This window comes from Microcaecilia unicolor, chromosome 11, assembly GCF_901765095.1.
Source record: "Microcaecilia unicolor chromosome 11, aMicUni1.1, whole genome shotgun sequence".
In the NCBI taxonomy this organism is placed as follows: domain Eukaryota; kingdom Metazoa; phylum Chordata; class Amphibia; order Gymnophiona; family Siphonopidae; genus Microcaecilia; species Microcaecilia unicolor.
In genome coordinates, this window is record NC_044041.1 from 24,309,076 (window position 1) to 24,327,403 (window position 18,328).

The 18,328-nt window shown below is 45.2% G+C and overlaps 1 protein-coding gene across 3 annotated transcripts in view; it reads right to left on the reverse strand.

Moving 5' to 3' along the window:
• The window catches only part of MYO18B (myosin XVIIIB), a 549,955-nt gene that overhangs the window by 432,520 nt on the left and 99,107 nt on the right, over window positions 1–18,328 (reverse strand). For all 3 annotated transcript variants that reach the window (XM_030218025.1, XM_030218027.1, XM_030218024.1), the window contains exons 11-12: window positions 18,062–18,162; window positions 5,230–5,293 (exon numbers count right to left, since the gene is read on the reverse strand). In XM_030218025.1, coding sequence (XP_030073885.1) covers window positions 5,230–5,293; window positions 18,062–18,162 — 165 coding nt within the window. The remainder of the gene's footprint in view (window positions 1–5,229; window positions 5,294–18,061; window positions 18,163–18,328) is intronic.

Below are 18,328 nucleotides of genomic sequence, written 5' to 3' on the forward strand. Positions count from 1 at the left end.
CTGCTACATTTAAGCAGTTTCAGCAGTGCAAAAAACATTTACCACAAAAAAAGTTTAGTTACCCCTGCAGTAAACTAAGCTGTAGTAAAATGCATTTTTTTAAAACTGCACATTAGAAACTATAACGTTTACTCCATGAAACATAGTTGAAACAGAGAAGTTCTGCTCAGATGCAGAATCAGTTAATCTTTGGCTATCTAGTTTTCTTTAATTGGATATCTTACAGATGAATATCATGCACCAAAATCCAGAAATGATTTACCCAGAGGAACCTGAACAGGTTATTTCTTTATAAACTGATAAGTTATAAAGGAAAGCTTTTTTTCTATATGAATGATCATTTCACACAGAGGCCCAGTTTGGGTCTGAGACTCTTTATTTGGTCAACATTAGATTAGAAGACTGCTTGGAATAGGATTAGCAACTTTAAAGTTACTTTGGAAAAAGCCGTTGTTTTTATTTTTGTTCGTTTGTGGGGTTTTATGAGGTGGTGTTTGTTTTTATGTTGTTGTAGAATTGATTTTTAAAGGGAATGAATTCTCCAGGCTTTGGAACAGAACTTCATAGCTAGGCGTATCATAGCCACTATTTATTTATTTATTGACATCTCGAATTAACACCAAGAAACAACCTGGTTTAGAAACAGGTCAAATTTACATAACAAAACCAATAATAATAATAATTAAAAAAAACATATTAGCACAATACTGAAATTTACCCATATCAGTCCACAAGATAATCAGAGAATTCAAGGCACTATACCAAGAAATATTGAAGGGGAAGGAGAAATGGGACTTGATATACTGCCTTTCTGAGGTTTTTGCAACTACATTCAAAGCAGTTTACATATATACAGGTACTTATTTTGTACCTGGGGCAATGGAGGGTTAAGTGACTTGCCCAGAGGAGCTGCAGTGGGAATCGAACCCAGTTCCCCAGGATCAAAGTCCACTGCACTAACCACTAGGCTACTCCTCCACTCATTCCACCAATAAGAGCCAACCTCATCAGTGATGTCACAATGGCTTGATTGCCCGATACTTGGCTCACTTCTGATATTGTGATGTCATAAGGGGAAGGGAAATGGGACTTGATACACTGCCTTTCTGAGGTCTTTGCAACTACATTCAAAGCGGTTTACATATATGCAGGTACTTCTTTTGTACCAGGGGCAATGGAGGGTTAAGTGACTTGCCCAGAGTCACAAGGAGCTGCAGTGGGAATCGAACTCAGTTCCCCAGGATCAAAGTCCACTGCACTAACCACTAGGCTACTCCTCCACTCATTCCACCAATAAGAGCCAACCTCATCAGTGATGTCACAATGGCTTGATTGCCCGATACTTGGCTCACTTCTGATATTGTGATGTCATAAGGGAAAGGGAAATGGGACTTGATATACTGCCTTTCTGAGGTTTTTGCAACTACATTGAAAGCGGTTTACATATATTCAGGTACTTATTTAGTACCAGGGGCAATGGAGGGTTAATTGACTTGCCCAGAGTCACAAGGAGCTGCAGTGGGAATCGAACTCAGTTCCCCAGGATCAAAGACCACTGCACTAACCACTAGGCTACTCCTCCACTCATTCCACCAATAAGAGCCAACCTCATCAGTGATGTCACAATGGCTTGATTGCCTGATACTTGGCTCACTTCTGATATTGTGATGTCATAAGGGAAAGGGGGAAAGGGAAATGGGACTCGATATACCACTTTTCTGAGGTTTTTGCAACTACATTCAAAGCGGTTTACACATATTCAGGTACTTATTTTGTACCTGGGGCAATGGAGGGTTAAGTGACTTGCCCAGAGTCACAAGGAGCTGCAGTGGAAATCAGAACTCAGTTCCCCGGAATCAAAGTCTACTGCACTAACCACTAGGCCACTTCACATATGAGCACTTGAAGTCCTTCGTGCACACTGGGTCGGGGCAAGTGGTGTTATGAAAAGCTGTTGTCGGCAATATCATAAATTGCTCTCTATGACCTTGGGTTATTCTGAAGTCCCTTCCCATACTCTTATCCATTACCCCAGGTACAAAAATAAGTACTTGTATATAATATCTAAACCACTTTGATTGTAACCACAGAAAGGCAGTATATCAAGTCCCATCCCCTACTTAATATTTGTTTATATGGGAATGGGACTTGATATTCTGCTTTTCTGTGGTCTTTTGCAACTACATTCTAAGCGGTTTACACAGTATATACAGGAACTTATTAGTACCTGGGGCAGTGGAGGGTTAAGTGACTTGCCCACAGTCACAAGGAGCTGCAGTGGGAATTGAACTCAGTTCCCCAGGAGCAAAGTCCACTGCACTAACCACTAGACTACTCCTCCTATGACAATAAGCAAGCAGTACTAAATAATAGAATAGCTATATATCAGGGCACAGCAGTCACAGATGGATGATCAAGGACTCTAGTGGGTCCACTGCTTTTAGAGGATAAAAAAATCACTTAGATAAGTTGGTTCCTACAAAATATATCTGTCAAACTCAAATTTGACTAAATACTTACATAGGAAATTCAACCAAAAACAACCACCTAAATCTCTAGATCTTAATTCAAAAAACTGTTTCCTCCTTTGTTGAGTTACTCATTCCACATCTGGAAATATACGAACCTGACAATTAAGAAATTTTACCTCCTTATTTCAAAAGCAAAGTCTCAAGATCCATTCCTTATCCGGGTCAAGAGCAAACTTTACTATTAACGCTGTTGGCACAGCATCTTGATCCTCTCCAATTATAATCTGAGTAACATTAAGTTCATCAAAAGAAACATCTATCTCCGAAGCTAGATCTTGATCCTCAGGTTTCTTAGCTACTTGAGACAAGTAATATGCCTTTGCAATTTCAGGACATGATTGTTCAGGAATTTTCAATATTTCCAAAAAGTAATGTTTAAGTGTTAACAAAGGTGCCACTGGTGGTACTTTAGGAAAATTCACAAATTCAAAGTTTTCCGACACACAGAAGTCTCCAAATAAGTTATCCTTGAGTAAGGTTGCTTGATAATCTGAAACTCCCTTGATCTTCACAATTTCCTCATTTTCAGAAACTTTTTGTTGTAGTTCTGTTAATGCCCCTCGATGGAACTTAAATTGTGTAGCCAACAGTTCCAATTTGCCTGAAATAGACTGGTCCAGTTTAGTCAAACCGTACCAACATCTAAAGTAACCAATTTTGGTTTAGGAGGTAATACAGGTTTCTGTAGCTCACACAACACTTGTACAGAAGAAATTTGCAGTCCCTCGATAGATCTCTGTTCCATTTATTTATTTATTACATTTGTATCCCACATTTTCCCACCTATTTGCAGGCTCAATGTTGCTTACATAGTACCGTAAAGGCGTTCGCCAATTCCGGTATGAACAAATACAGTAATGTTGTGGTAGAATAAGGTTCGTGTGTATAGACACATTAGGGAATCGTAGAGAGGAAGAGTTATTATATGTCCATTACGAGCTTTGGTTTTGTTGTGTTGCAGGGAACAGGCATTTAAGTTGGGTTCGTAGGGTATGCCTTTTTGAACAGGTTAGTTTTTAATGATTTCCGGAAGTTTAGGTGATCATAAGTTGTTTTCACAGCTTTTGGTAATGCGTTCCACAGTTGTGTGCTTATGTAGGAAAAGCTGGATGCATAGCTTGATTTGCATTTGAGTCCTTTGCAGCTTGGGTAGTGGAGACTTAGGTATGTTTGTCTCCTGAGTCCAAGATTGTCTGCGCTGCAGCCAAAGATATCAAAGATGCTGAGGTGCCAGCTTCCAGCAGTACTCCCAGAAAGGCAGTTCCCGCTGAAGACTGATCTATCGCCACTCTGGGTTTTGGTAAGGCCTCCTGCTCCTCCATCAACATCGCTGGATTCCGAGGAGAATCCTTGACTTCCAGACTCAGCAAGGTGTCAGGGTCAAGCAGGGAGAACAACAATCCTTCCCCCATACCCCCCTGCTGTGGCAAAATTGGTCTAATTCCTCCACTCAAAGCAAAGCGATCCACTGGCCCCGCTATCACCAGGGCTGACCTTTCTATGGAGTATGTCCAAGTCTGGTGCCCTACACTTCCCCACTAGAGGTAAGCAAACAGTTTTTAAAAAGTCAAGAGAAAAATCTTTAACATGGAGAGAGACCGTACCTTGCTAGCGTGTTGCCTCTGCAGGGGAAGGGAATATTTGAGACCCCATATGGCATGCAGGCGAGCGAGGGAGAGACCAAATCACTTGTTGGCGAAGGCAGAGTTCTTCTGCCCACCCATCTTGGGCCCAGGCCCACCCAAAATTGGATGTCTGACTACGCCCCTGATTGAAAATATCACGCACAAATATGTACAGAGCGTACAGAGTTATGGGATGAATTTTTATTTCATGTTGTTTTTTTATATTCTCATTTATCTGTATTGTGTCCTGTTATTGACTGTAAACCATTTTGAATATGTCTTTCATTAAAATGGGAGTCCCACAAGATGCAGAATCAAACAATATTTCACAAGCAATATATTATGAATCGTCAAAAATAATCAATCCAAGCTTATATATAGACACTTTCAAAGTGTATTTTTTTAAAGGTTTTAAGGACCTCAGCATGGGAGTCAAGCGAATGTAACCTTCCCAAAATCGTCACCGGACCCTAATTATTAATGCTTAATCTCTTTATATATTAATCATAGTAGTCAACAGGTGAGAATCAACTCGCATCTCAAATCACGTAACTTTTGGTAAGTAAAGTTGACTATAGAGGGTTCTACAATCTGAAATGTCACTTTCCGTTGACTGACGGCTTTTTCAAGGACGCCCCCCCCCCCCCAATTTAAACGCTATTATACATGCCGACAGCAACAGGAGATGACCGCTGCGTAGATCCAAAGCACAACAGGAAAGTAGAGGATATCACACAGAGGAGCGGTGTTTTTGCATAGTGAATTTTGTTTTCTTAGTTTGCTTCAGAGCTGTTTTACTTCCGGCAGCTAGACATAGTTCTGCTCTTTCGAGTGTTGTATTCAACCCCTGAAGCAGGCGAGTGAACCCGCCGAAACACGGCCCGTGTTGGGTCTGTAGTTTGTGCCAGAACTTCTTATTGACACTCCCCATGTAGAAGTCTGTGTGTTATCCTCTGCTTTCCTGTTTCGATATGATTCTTGCAGCCACATTTCATATGGAGCACTAGCTGTGAACAGGAGACCGGAGTCATGAAGCCAAGGATAGGGTTGAGAAATTATTTGTAGGTTCTTACCTTCAAACACGGCATGATTCCAAAGGAGTTGCTGTCAGCCATCTGATGCATGTACAGCTCTGTTCTGCAATCAGTTATGAAAAAAAAGAAATGAAAATTAAATTGTGCCCCGACTACAGATGTTGGAGATTACAGGGTTGTTGTTTTTTTTTACAAGGAGAGGATGCGATGCATTCATCTCATAAATGTCACAGTACCATGTGTAAGCATTGTTTAATTTTGCTTAAGGAATCCCTCAGAACAGTGGTTCCCAAACTTGGCCCTGAAAGCACCCAACCGTTCAGATTTTCAGGATGCCCAAAATGAATATTCATGAGAGAGATTTGCATGCACCACCTCCATTGCATGCAAATCTAGCTCATGAATATTTATTGTGGCTCTACTGAAAACCTGTCTGGTTGGGGTGCTTCCAGGACCAAAGTTTGGGAACCCACTGCCTCAGAAATAAAGAGCCTTTTGCTAAACCATGGTAAAATTTGCAGTTAAGCACCGCCACACTGGGAAAAGACCAAGGGTAATTGTGTAAAGTAAACACACACCAATTAAAGACAGGGAATACCCTCAGAAACCAAGGTCTGACCAACCGGACATTATTTTTTATTACATTTGTACCCCACGCTTTCCCACTCATGGCAGGTTCAATGCGGTGGGCAATGGAGGGTTAAGTGACTTGCCCAGAGTCACAAGGAGCTGCCTGTGCCTGAAGTGGGAATTGAACTCAGTTCCTCAGGACCAAAGACCACCACCCTAACCACTAGGCCACTCCTCCACTGTCGCTATTATTTGAGATTCTACATGGAATGTTGCTATTCCACTAGCAAAATTCCATGTAGAAGTCGGCCCTTGCAGATCACCAAAGTGGCCGCGCAGGCTTCTGCGAGTCTGACGTCCTGCACGTCAGACTCACAGAAACAGAAGCCTGCGCAGCCTTCTACATGGAATGTTGCTAGTGGAATAGCAACATTCCATGTAGAATCTCCAATAGTAGCAACATTCCATGTACAATCTCCAATAGTATCTATACGGCTTACATGGGGCAATGGAGGGTTAAGTGACTTGCCCGGAGTCACAAGGAGCTGCCTGTGCAGGGAATTGAACTCAGTTCCTCAGGACCAAAGTCCACCACCCTAACCACTAGGCCACTCCTCCACTCATTAGTACCTATATAAGATTTTTATGTCCGTGATCTAGTCTCTTTCATAGGGTTAACTTTCCCACTGTCTTTTACTCAAAATTGCTCATATTAAAGCCAAAATTTCAAATCAATACTGGGTAGACAACCTTATCATAAGCCATAGCAAAGCATAGATTAACTTAGCTTGTAGTATAGTTGGCTTGATAACCCCACATTTCAACTGCTCTTTGGGGTTATCAAGCCAACAATACTACAAGCTAAGTTGGTAAATGCCTTGATTTCTGAGGGTATTCCCTGTCTTTAATTGGTGTATGTTTACTTTACACAACCCTTTAGGATTGTGTCAGGCTGTTTATCAATTTGTGTTGTATTAGATTACATAATTGAGATTAACAGCCCATACTGTTCACTTCATTATTAAAAAGACCAAGGGTCCAAGCCCAGCATCCTGTCTCCGACAGCGGCCAATCCAGGCTTCAAGAACCCAGCAACCCCCCCCCTCCCCCTCAAAAAAAAATAATTTTTCCCTCCCCCTCTTTTTTTTTAAATAATGTTCAATGGACTTTTCCTTCAGGAATCTGTCCAAACCCCTCTTAAACTCCGTAAAGGCCAGCTGCTGTCACTACGTTCCAGAGTCCAATTACAAATTTAATGCAGCAACTATTGAAGGTTTTCTCAGCATTTGCCATTAGAGATGCCACATTGAAGGGCCATTTTCAGTGACCGGCATTGAATATCCGGTTTAACTGGCCAGCCCAACTTAACCGGTCAAGCTGATATTCAGCGCAGGCTGGTTAAATTCAGACTAGCGAAAGTCATTCTACCTATTGTGGTGACCAAATATGGCTGCCAAACGTGGCCGGTCTTCCTTTGAAAATTGGCACATAGCCGGTTATATCGCATAGTATAACCGTCTATCTTTAAACTGCTAACCAGCGATATTTAGTGCCAGATAAGTTAGCTATCTGGCACTGAATATTGCCAGATAGCTGCCTAAGTGCCATTTTACCATCCATTTTTTTTTAATATCAGGCGGATAGGCTCCGACTCACACTAGTGTTCTATAGCAGAATCCTGAGACTCCCATGTCGTTCTGTTAGAGGGTTAGCACTCAGCACACTGAATTTAGGTTCCTAAATTCTGGCGTCTATCAGAGGCATTTTCGAAAGAGAAGGGCGCCCATCTTCCGACTCAAATCGGGAGATGGGCGTCCTTCTCTCAGGGTCGCCCAAATCGGCATAATCGAAAGCCAATTTTGGGCGTCCTCAACTGTAGTCCGTCGCGGGTACGACCAAAGTTCATGGGGGCATGTGGGAGGCATAGCAAAGGTGGGACTGGGGCGTGCTTAAGAGATGGGCGTCCTCGGCCAATAATGGAAAAAAGAAAGGCGTCTCTGACGAGCATTTGGTCGACTTTACTTGGTCCATTTTTTTTTTCATGACCAAGCCTCAAAAAGGTGCCCGAACTGACCAGATGACCACCGGAGGGAATCGGGGATGACCTCCCCTTACTCCCCCAGTAGTCAGCAACCCCCTCCCACCCTAAAGAAATTTTTTTATTTTTATTTTGCCAGCTTCTATGCCAGCCTCAAATGTCATACCCAGCTCCGTGACAGCAGTATGCAGGTCCCTGGAGCAGTGTTAGTGGGTGCAGTGCACTTCAGCCAGGTGGACCCAGGCCCATCCCCCCCTACCTGTTACACTTGTGCTGGTAAATGTGAGCCCTTCAAAACCCACCCGAAACCCACTGTACCCACATGTAGGTGCCCCCCTTAACCCCTTAGGGCTATGGTAGTGGTGTACAGTTGTGGGGAGTGGGTTTGGGGAGGCTCAGCACCGAAGGTAAGGGAGCTATGCACCTGGGAGCAATTTGTGAAGTTCACTGCAGTGCCCAGCTGTTGTCCTGACATGTGAGGGGGACCAGTGCACTACGAATGCTGGCTCCTCCCATCACCAAATGCCTTGAATTTGGTCGTTTTTGAGATGGGCATCCTCGGTTTCCATTATCGCCGAAAACCGGGGATGACCATCTCTAAGGTCGACCTAAATGTTGAGATTTGGGCGTCCTCAACCGTTTTATCGAAACGAAAGATGGATGCCTATCTTGCTTCAATAATAGCGGTTTCCCCGCCCCTTCGCCGGGATGTCCTTAGAGATGGGCGCCCTTAGAGATGGGTGTCCACGTTTGATTATGCCCCTCCACGTATACAAATGCCCCTGACTGTTTCTAATACCACCATTACGATTTTTGTGAATTGGTTGACTGAATTTTAGGCCTGATTTGCATTTTCTAATATTACATTTTAGAAATGAACTAAGGTTCTCTTCCCTGCCCCCAAAAATTCAGCATCCCATGACATTGAGACTAATTTGGACTTAACTAACATACTCTACAAAAGTACTCGAATTTGAAAATAATTTTCAGAAACTCTTCAAAGCATTAATGAAGCTCAGTTTCAACATGTTAGTCATATCGGGCTGAAATTCAGCAGCCTTTTCATTAATCTACCACTTGACGCTCAAGGACCTTCTCATCTACATTAGGATGAGAGGATGGAATAGAGCCCAGAATGAGCAACTAAGAACTCTTGGGATTTTCCATATCATCATCATCATGGGAAAATAAATAGGATCCTGATTTTGTGGTAGTGCTTTTGAGAGGGTAGAAAGGTCAGGTTCCCTTGCATAGCAAAGCACAAGAGAGTGGGAGAATAGCTTTGAAATAGTTGACATGTCTTGGTGATAAGCGGCATAGAAATGATCCCGTCATCTATCTGGCAAGACTTCAAGTCAAATAGAAAAGCAAATATTGCCCTTGAAATGGATAAATACAGTTTGATAGAACCACAGTTGTGACAATGTCCATGGCAATTTTGTTGCTGGATTATGTTCTACGTCTGTGGCAAATATTGACACCATGGTGGAATGCAGCAAAGACTGGATATAGTGAACAAAAATTCACCATAGCACAGTGGATAAACATACTGCTAGCCTGAGAGAAAAGGCAAGACCCTGCTCGCATTCTTCCCCACCTCTTGTGCTTGAGAAGTTGCAACTCAGTGCCTGCTGAGTCCTAAGGCCACAACATATGGCCTTGTAGTTAGGGCAATGGGCTGCTAGTGACAGCCCTTGTGACCTTACAGAAGTCATTTTCAGGCTCATTTTCGAAAGAGAAGGACGCCCATCTTTCAACACAGGGACGGCCAAAGTTCAAGGGGGTATATCGCAGGGCATAGCCAAAGGCGGGACTTGGGCATGCCTAACACATGGACATCCTCAACCCATAATGCAAAAAAAAGGGCATCCCTAACACTTGGACAACTTTACCTGGTCCTGTTTTTCTTACGACCAAGCCACAAAAAGGTGCCCGAAAATGACCAGATGACCACCAGAGAGAATTGGGAATTACCTCTCCATACTCCCCAAGTGGTCACTAACCGCCTCCCCACCCTCAAAACAAATCTTTAAAAATATTTTTTGCCAGCCTCAGATGTCATATTCAGGTCCGTGACAGCAGTATGCAGGTACCTGGAGCAGTTTTAGTGGGTGCAGTGCACTTCAGGCAGACGGACCCAGGCCCATCCCTCCCCCCCCCCCCCCACTACCTTTTACGTTTGTGGAGGAAACAGCGAGCCCTCCAAAACCCACCACAAACCCACTGTACCCACATCTAGGTGCCCCCTTCACCCGTAAGGGCTATGGTAGTGGTGTACAGTTGTGGGTAGTGGATTTGGGGGGGTTGGGGGGCTCAGCACACAAGGTAAGGGAGCTATGTTCCTGGGAGCAACTTATGAAGTCCACTGCAGTGCCCCCTAGGGTGCCCGGTTGGTGTCCTGGCATGTCAAGGGGACCAGTGCACTAGAAATGCTGGCTGCTCCCACGACCAAAGAGCTTGCAGTTGGTCGTTTCTGAGATGGGCGTCCTTGGTTTCCATTATCGCCAAAAATCAGAAACAACCAAGTCTAGGGATGACCATCTCTAAGGACGACCAAAATTTCAAGAGTTGGGCGTCCCCGACCGTATTATCGAAACGAAAGATGGAATTTTAATTGGAGGCACTAACAGTCATGGCACATTGCTTAATTTGCACCATGTGCTCCCTGCATGCTTCCATTTCACCAACAACAGCAACACAGCCTCTTCACACAGACCCGTCTCACCAACTGAGGTGAAGGAAGAGATTTCAAAGAACAAGTGAACATATGTAGAGCATCAGTGCTGCCATCTGCTGATGAATTATGGCGGTGGAGGCATTATTTTTCATTTAACCCTCATATGTGTGCGTGCGTGTTATAAATATAAAACTAGATTTCCAATAGGCAGATGTTGCCTATTTTTTAGTTTCAATTGTTAATGCAATCAATTGAGAAACTACTGTGCCGATCGGAAGATGGAATTCTTTCATAGGGGTCTTGCTCCCTCTCCTGGAGAAATGGCATTTCTTCCTTTCGGTCAGGCCCACAGCTCCAGAAATTCCATTTTTTGCTCATTATTCTAATCTCCGTTGTATTCCCTCTCCATTTGCGATCTGAGCTATCATTAATAGACCCAATTTTGCATTTACCATAAACCTATTAACAGACTGAGAAGCAGAGACACAGGGTTCACGTGAAGGCTGTGGCTGATTCTCATTAGACTTTACTAGCAAACCCTCTGTCATTCAAACACATGTTCTAGCTTTCAGGCCAAAAATGATCTAAGAAGATTTCGCCTGCCTTTCAGAGAGTCGTCGATGCCAGTAATGTTGATATCCAGGCTCTAAACAAGTTGCATCAATCATGGATTCTGCAGAAGCAGAGGATCAAAATGCCTGAGGTATTAATATTCTTAGCCACTATGTCAAGCAATAGAAACACAATAAGCTGAAGAGAAATCCTAGACAAAGATGGCTGAACGGGAAATGAGTGGTTTAGCAATTAGAACAATGGGCTGAGAACAAGGAAAACCGGACTTTACATCTTTCTCACTAACACTCTTTCCTACTTATTTTTGAAGGAGAAGGGCGGCCATCTTCCGACACAAATCGGGAGATGGCCGGTCTTCTCCTAATGCCAGCCAAATCGGTATAATCGAAAGCCGATTTTGACCGGCTTCAACTGCTTTCCGTCGCAGGGCCAGCCAAAGTTCAAGGGGGCGTGTCGGCAGTGTACCGAAGGCGGGATGGGGGCGTGGTTAAGAGATGGCCGGCCTCGGCCGATAATGGAAAAAGGAAGACCAGGCCCTGACGAGCATTTGGCCGACTTTACTTGGTCCCTTTTTGTTCACGACCAAGCCTTGAAAATGTGCCCTAACTGACCAGATGACCACCGGAGGGAATTGGGGATCACCTCCCCTTACTCCCCCAGTGGTCACCAACCCCCTCACACCCAAAAAAGAATTTAAAACATTTTTTCCAGCCTCTATGCCAGCCTCAAATGTCATACCCAGCTCCATCACAGCACTATGCAGGTCCCTGGAGAAGTTTTAGTGGGTACTGCAGTGCACTTCAGGCAGGTGGACCCAGGCCCATCCCCCCCCCCCCCCCCCCCCCCACCAGTTACACTTGTGGTGGTAAATGGGAGCCCTCCAAAACCCATCCAAAACCCACTGTACCCACATCTAGGTGTCCCCCGTTACCCTTTAAGGGCTATGGTAGTGTTGTACAGTTGTGGGTAGTGGGGTTTGGGGGGGGGGGTTGGGGGTCTCAGCATCCAAGGTAAGGGAGCTATGCACCTGGGATCAATTTGTGAAGTCCACTGCAGTGCCCCCTAGGGTGTCCTGGCATGTGAGGGGAACCAGTGCACTACAAAATGCTGGCTCCTCCCATGACCAAATGGCTTGGATTTGGCTGGGTTTGAGATGGCCGCCATTAGTTTCCATTATCGGCGAAAACCAATGGCGGCCATCTCTAACGCCGGCGATCTCTAAGGGCAGCCCAAATGTTGAGATTTGGCCGGCCCCAACCATATTATCGAAACAAAAGATGGCCGGCCATCTTGTTTCGATAATACAGTTGGGTACGCTGCTTGATGGGGCCATCATTACAGATGGCCGCCCTTATAGATGGCCTGCCCCATTCGATTAAGCCCCTCTTTGTGACCTTAAGCAAATCATTTTGCATCCTATTGTCTCAGGTATTCACTTAAAGGGACTCTAAGACTTGGTCCTTAACGTTAGATGCTAACCTCTGGATTCTCAATAGATCACCAAAATTTGGGCACCCTGGACCCATATCCCAGATCCATGCGCAAATTAAATAGGGGTCCTTTTACTAAGGCACGTAGGCACCTACATGCGTCCAATGCGCGTCGGATTAGAACTACCTCCCAGCTACTGTGTGCCCCATATTGAGGCATATTTTCAAAGCACTTTGGGAGGCTAAGTTCCATAGGTTTCTATGGAACTTTGGGAGGCTAAGTGCTTTGAAAATGAGCCCGATGGTAATTCTATTTTTGACGTGTGTCCAACACATGTGGCAGCTAACCAGTCGGCAATCGGCAGTGTACATGCGCTGACGATTACTGCCCAGTTAACGTGCGAGACCTTATCGCTAAGTCAATGGCTGGCGGTAAGGTCTGAGGCCCCAAATGGATGCGCACTCATTTTAAATTTTGCCGCACGTACATTTTCGGCCACAAAAAAATAAAAAAAAAGCTTTTTTTGCAGGCGCGCTGAGAAATGTACCAAGGTGAGTCCAATACACGCGCCTACACCAGCACAGGCCATTTTTCAGTGTGCCTACTAATGAGTAGCATGTGCGAAATGTTAAAAAGCTAAGAAGTCCATTTTATACCTATGGGCATCTTACGTGGAGGGGCATAATCGAACTGGGCGCCCATCTTTAAGGGTGCCCCGGCGAAGGGGCGGGGCATCCCATATTATCGAAACAAGATGGGCGTCCATCTTTCATTTCAATAATATGGTCGGGGACGGCCAAATCTCAACATTTAGGCATTTAGGTCAACCTTATAGATGGCCAACCTTGGTTTTCGCCGATAATGGAAACCGAGGACGGCCATCTCAAAAACGAACAAATCCAAGCCATTTGGTCTTGGGAGGAGCCAGCATTCATAGTGCACTGGTCCCCTCTCACATTCCAGGACACCAACTGGGCACCCTAGGGGGCACTGCAGTGGACTTCACAAATTGCTCCCAGGTGCATAGCTCCCTTATCTTGGGTGCTGAGCCCCACAAAACCCACAACTGTACAACACTACCATAGCCCTTAAAGGTAACGGGGGACACCTACATCTGGGTACAGTGGGTTTGTGGTGGGTTTTGGAGGGCTCCCATTTACCACCACAAGTGTAACAGGTAGGGGGGGGGGGGGGTAGGCCTGGGTCCACCTGCCTGAAGTACACTGCAGTACCCACTGAAAACTGCTCCAGGGACCTGCATACTGCTGTGATGGAGCTGGATATGACATTTGAGGCTGGCATAGAGGCTGGAAAAAATGTTTTTTAATTTTTTTTTTTGGGTGTGAGGGGTTTGGTGACCACTGGGGGAGTAAAGGGAGGTGATCCCCGATTCCCTCCAGTGGTCATCTGGTCAGTTCGGGCACCTTTTCGAGGCTTGGTCGTGAACAAAAAGGGACCAAGTAAAGTCGGCCAAATGCTCGTCAGGGACGCCCTTCTTTTTTCCATTATCGGCTGAGGACGCCCATCTCTTAACCACGCCCCCGTCCCGCCTTCAGTACACTGCCGGCACGCCCCCTTGAACTTTGGTCATCCCCGCGATGGAAAGCAGTTGAGGGCACCCAAAATTGGCTTTCAATTATGCCGATTTGGGCAACCCTGAGAGAAGGCCGGCCATCTCCCGATTTGTGCCGGAAGATGGGCGCCCTTCTCTTTCGAAAATGAGCTGGATAGTAACATAGTAGATTACATCAGATAAAGACCTTTACGGTCTATCCTGTCTGCCAAGCCTTAGCATTTAATAGATAAGAAACCAGGGAGAAAAATGACAAGGAGCAGACCCGGACACTGCAGAAAACAAAATTAAATACGTCAATATAATAACTATAATAAAGGGACATAACGGCATCAGATATTTATGTAAAAAGCTATATGATCTCGTATAGTGCACAGCTATTCGGTATCAAAGCTTAACTCAGTTCACCAATCACTTGCCATTGTGTCCCACCTTGCTGTTACAAACTTTTACTGTAGTCTTTATGTTGGCATATTTAGGGTCCTGTTTACTAAGGGGCACTAGCGTTTTTAGCGCACACTAAACGCTAAAGACACCCATATATTTCTATGGGCGTCTCTAGTGTTAGCACGTGCTAAAAATGCGAACCTATAGTGCGGCTTATTAAATACTACTACTACTATTTAGCATTTCTATAGCGCTACAAGGCACACGCAGCGCTGCACAAACATAGAAGAAAGACAGTCCCTGCTCAAAGAGCTTACAATCTAATAGACAAAAATAAAGTAAGCAAATCAAATCAATTAATGTGGACGGGAAGGAAGAGAGGAGGGTAGGTGGAGGCGAGTGGTTACAAGTGGTTACGAGTCAAAAGCAATGTTAAAGAGGTGGGCTTTCAGTCTAGATTTAAAGGTGGCCAAGGATGAGGCAAGACGTAGGAGCTCAGGAAGTTTATTCCAGGCGTAGGGTGCAGCAAGACAGAAGGCGCAAAGTCTACTACTATTGAAGATTCTAGATGGAATGTTGCTACTATTGAGATTCTACATGGAATAAGGCCCTTAATTTTGTTTTCTACAGTGTCAGGGTCTGCCCCGTGTCATATTTCTTATCTATTAATCATTTGGGAGGTTTAGTTTTTTTCCCCCTTTTTTTCTTATTCCCAAGTCTGAGCATTTAGCATGCACTAGGATTTTTTTATTTATTTTAGATTTTGCTCACACCTTTTCAGTAGTAGCTCAAGGTGAGTTACATTCAGGTACACTGGATATTTCTCTGTCCTAGGAGGGCTCACAATCTAAGTTTGTACCTGAGGCAATGGAGGGTTAAGTGACTTGCCTAAGATCACAAGGAGCAGCAGTGGGATTTGAACCAGCCACCTCTGGGTGTCAAGACCGGTGCTCTAACCACTAGGCCACTCCTCCACTCAGCAACTTTCCCTGTAGAATAACCAATAGTAGCAAGGTTCGATGTTTCACTGCACATACCACTAGGCTACTCCTGCACTAGCAACATTCCATATAGAAGCCTGCCCCTGCAGATCAGCAACGCAGCCGTGCAGGCTTCTGTTTCTGTGAGTCTGACGTCCTGCACGTATGTGCAGGACGTCAGACTCACAGAAACAGAAGCCTGCGCGGCTGTGTTGCTGATCTGCAAGGGCAGGCTTCTACATGGAATGCTGCTAGTGGAATAGCAACATTCCATGTAGAATCTCAATAGTAGCAACAGAATCTCAAATAATTTATTTGGATTTTGCTGACACCTTTTTCAGTAGTAGCTCAAGGTAAGTTACATTCAGGTACACTGGATATTTCTCTGTCCTAGGAGGGCTCACAATCTAAGTTTGTACCTGAGGCAATGGAGGGTTAAGTGACTTGCCCAAGATCACAAGGAGCAGCAGTGGGATTTGAACCGGCCACCTCTGGATTGCAAGACCGGTGCTCTAACCACTAGGCCACTCCTCCATTTCATAGGCCATTAGCAATCAATAATTGGTTTTAAATTGACGTTCATCTGGGTTTAGGCACTTTATGTGGAATAGCTGCAGCTAGGAATACAGACGGTGGGGAGATCGTGACAAGCAAGGTTTCACTGTCGTGGTCTATGACGATGGATCCTAGCCAAACAGAGCACACAGCAGTATGGTTTAGACCAAAACAGGCATTTAGCAGTAGTCAAATGTGAAGTCGTTTTGTCACATGCTAACAAGGACACAGATGATATTGAAGACATATTGCAGTCCTCCTCTTTTAACGGAAGGGGACCAGTGCAAGGAATAGGACGACGGACCTACCCAGAGACTTTGAAGGAATGGAAGGCTGTAGTCTACAAGAAAGAAGTTCAACGGATAAGGTGGGGATGCGCTTGTATGGCAACAGTGGCATAGCCACGGGTGGGCCCAGGCCCACCCAGTAGCAGCACACCTATGATGTGGCGGCAGGGATTCCCAAGCCCCACCAGCTGAAGACTCCCAACAACAGCCCCTCCTGCATACCTTGTAAATAGAAGATCTTCGCCTGCAGCAAGCAGCGACTGATACATACTGCTCACACTGGCCCCACAGCCTTCCCTCTGACGTATTCCCGCCTATGCGGAAACAGGAAGTTGCATCAGTGGGAAGACTGTGGGGCCAACATGAGCAGTGTGTATTAGTTGCTGCTGGTGAAACTCTGCTATTTAAAAAGGTATGCGGGAGAGGGGGGATGTTTGAGAGACCTTATGGCACGCAGATAAGAGAAGGAGAGACCAAATCACCTGTAGGATGGGGGTGGGGGTTCTTCTGCCCACCCATCTTGGGCCTAGGCCCACCCAAAATTGGGTGTCTGGCTACGCCCCTCCTTATACAGTCCATTCACAACCTGGTGATTGAACAAAGGAAGGCCACGCAAAGGTGGAGGTGCTCTAGTTCCCTACGTACAAACAGTCAAGGAAAAAAAAGAAGAAGGGAGAAGGGGAGAGTTGGATCTTCTCAAATACCGAAGGAGACGTGTAGATGGATAGAAGTCTTTATTACAAACTAGTAAATAATGCCCGTTTCAAAAGGGAAGGAAACGGGCGCTAGCAAGGCCATCCCCCACCCTCCCTCCCTATTCCAGACTCTGCCGTACCTCCGTTTTCACCTCCCCCCCTTCTGGGACCCAGTCGACCCCCCTTCTCGGCGAAAACCGTCCCCCGCCGCCGTCCAGTACCTGTGCTTACAGGGGACCCCAACCCCCGTCAGCCGAAGTCCTGTGCTGGCCTTCGCGGCGTTGCTTCTTCAATGATCTTCGGTTCAAGTTCCTCTGCGTGCGTCTGATGTCAGACACACGCAGAGGAACTTGAACACAAAATCATTGAAGAAGCAATGCTGCAAAGGCCAGCCCAGGACTTTGGCTGACGGGGGTTGGGGTCCCCCGTCAGCACAGGTACTGGACGGCGGCGGGGGACGGTTTTCGCCGAGAAGGGGGGTTGACAGTGTCGCGGAGAAGGGGGGTCCAGTGGGCCGTAACACAGGGGGAGGAGTAGGGAAACTCCCCTTGCTTTGGTATCAGCTGTCACTGGCGTCACTGACATCAGTGCATGCCTGCCTAGCAGACCACCTCCGAGGGAGGCACGGTCCTAGGCACATTCGAACGTTGGAGGTGAGAATTATTATATAGGATCATCAAAGAGTGACTCAACACAGCTGCTGTGTTTCGGCGCCTAAGCGCCTGCGTCAGGAGATTTAGGTCGAATACTGTTATGAACTCATGGATGTGAATGCATTAAGTGGCAATATTTGTATATGTATGTAAATGTGCAGCCTGCCTCGTTTGAGGAGAGGAGCCAAAAGGCAGGGAGGGAGAGACAGACAAAGAGAACATGGTACTTCCCGGCTCATTCTTCCTTCAGCTCTTCCTTTCATTTTAATTTAGCGTAATTCCATCCATGCTTTATAGCCTGCATAATCTCCTAAAGTTCTAATCAAGAAACCAAAAAACTATAAAAACATACATTGTACTCAATATAAGTGCAATCAATCTAAACAGTATAAATTCAATAATACAAGTACACAGCAAAAACAAACAATAACAATAACTTCTTTCTTCCTTACCTCAAATCCAAGTCCAGTCCAGCTAGCAAATAAGAAAACACGTTGAAGTTACTTTCTTCTTCTGGTTGTTGGGCGACTCGAATATTTTCCAACAGCATGGTCTTCAAAAAAGAAAAGAATAGATGTGAACCTCTTCATAGTCCTCAGTTGTACCCTCATTTCTGTCAAAATTCAGGAGCTATAAGGAAAGTCCTGGTGTCTAAAACATCTGTCCAAAGAAGAGACATTCATTTCAACTATAGTGAACTGTGATCGGTGACCAATCTG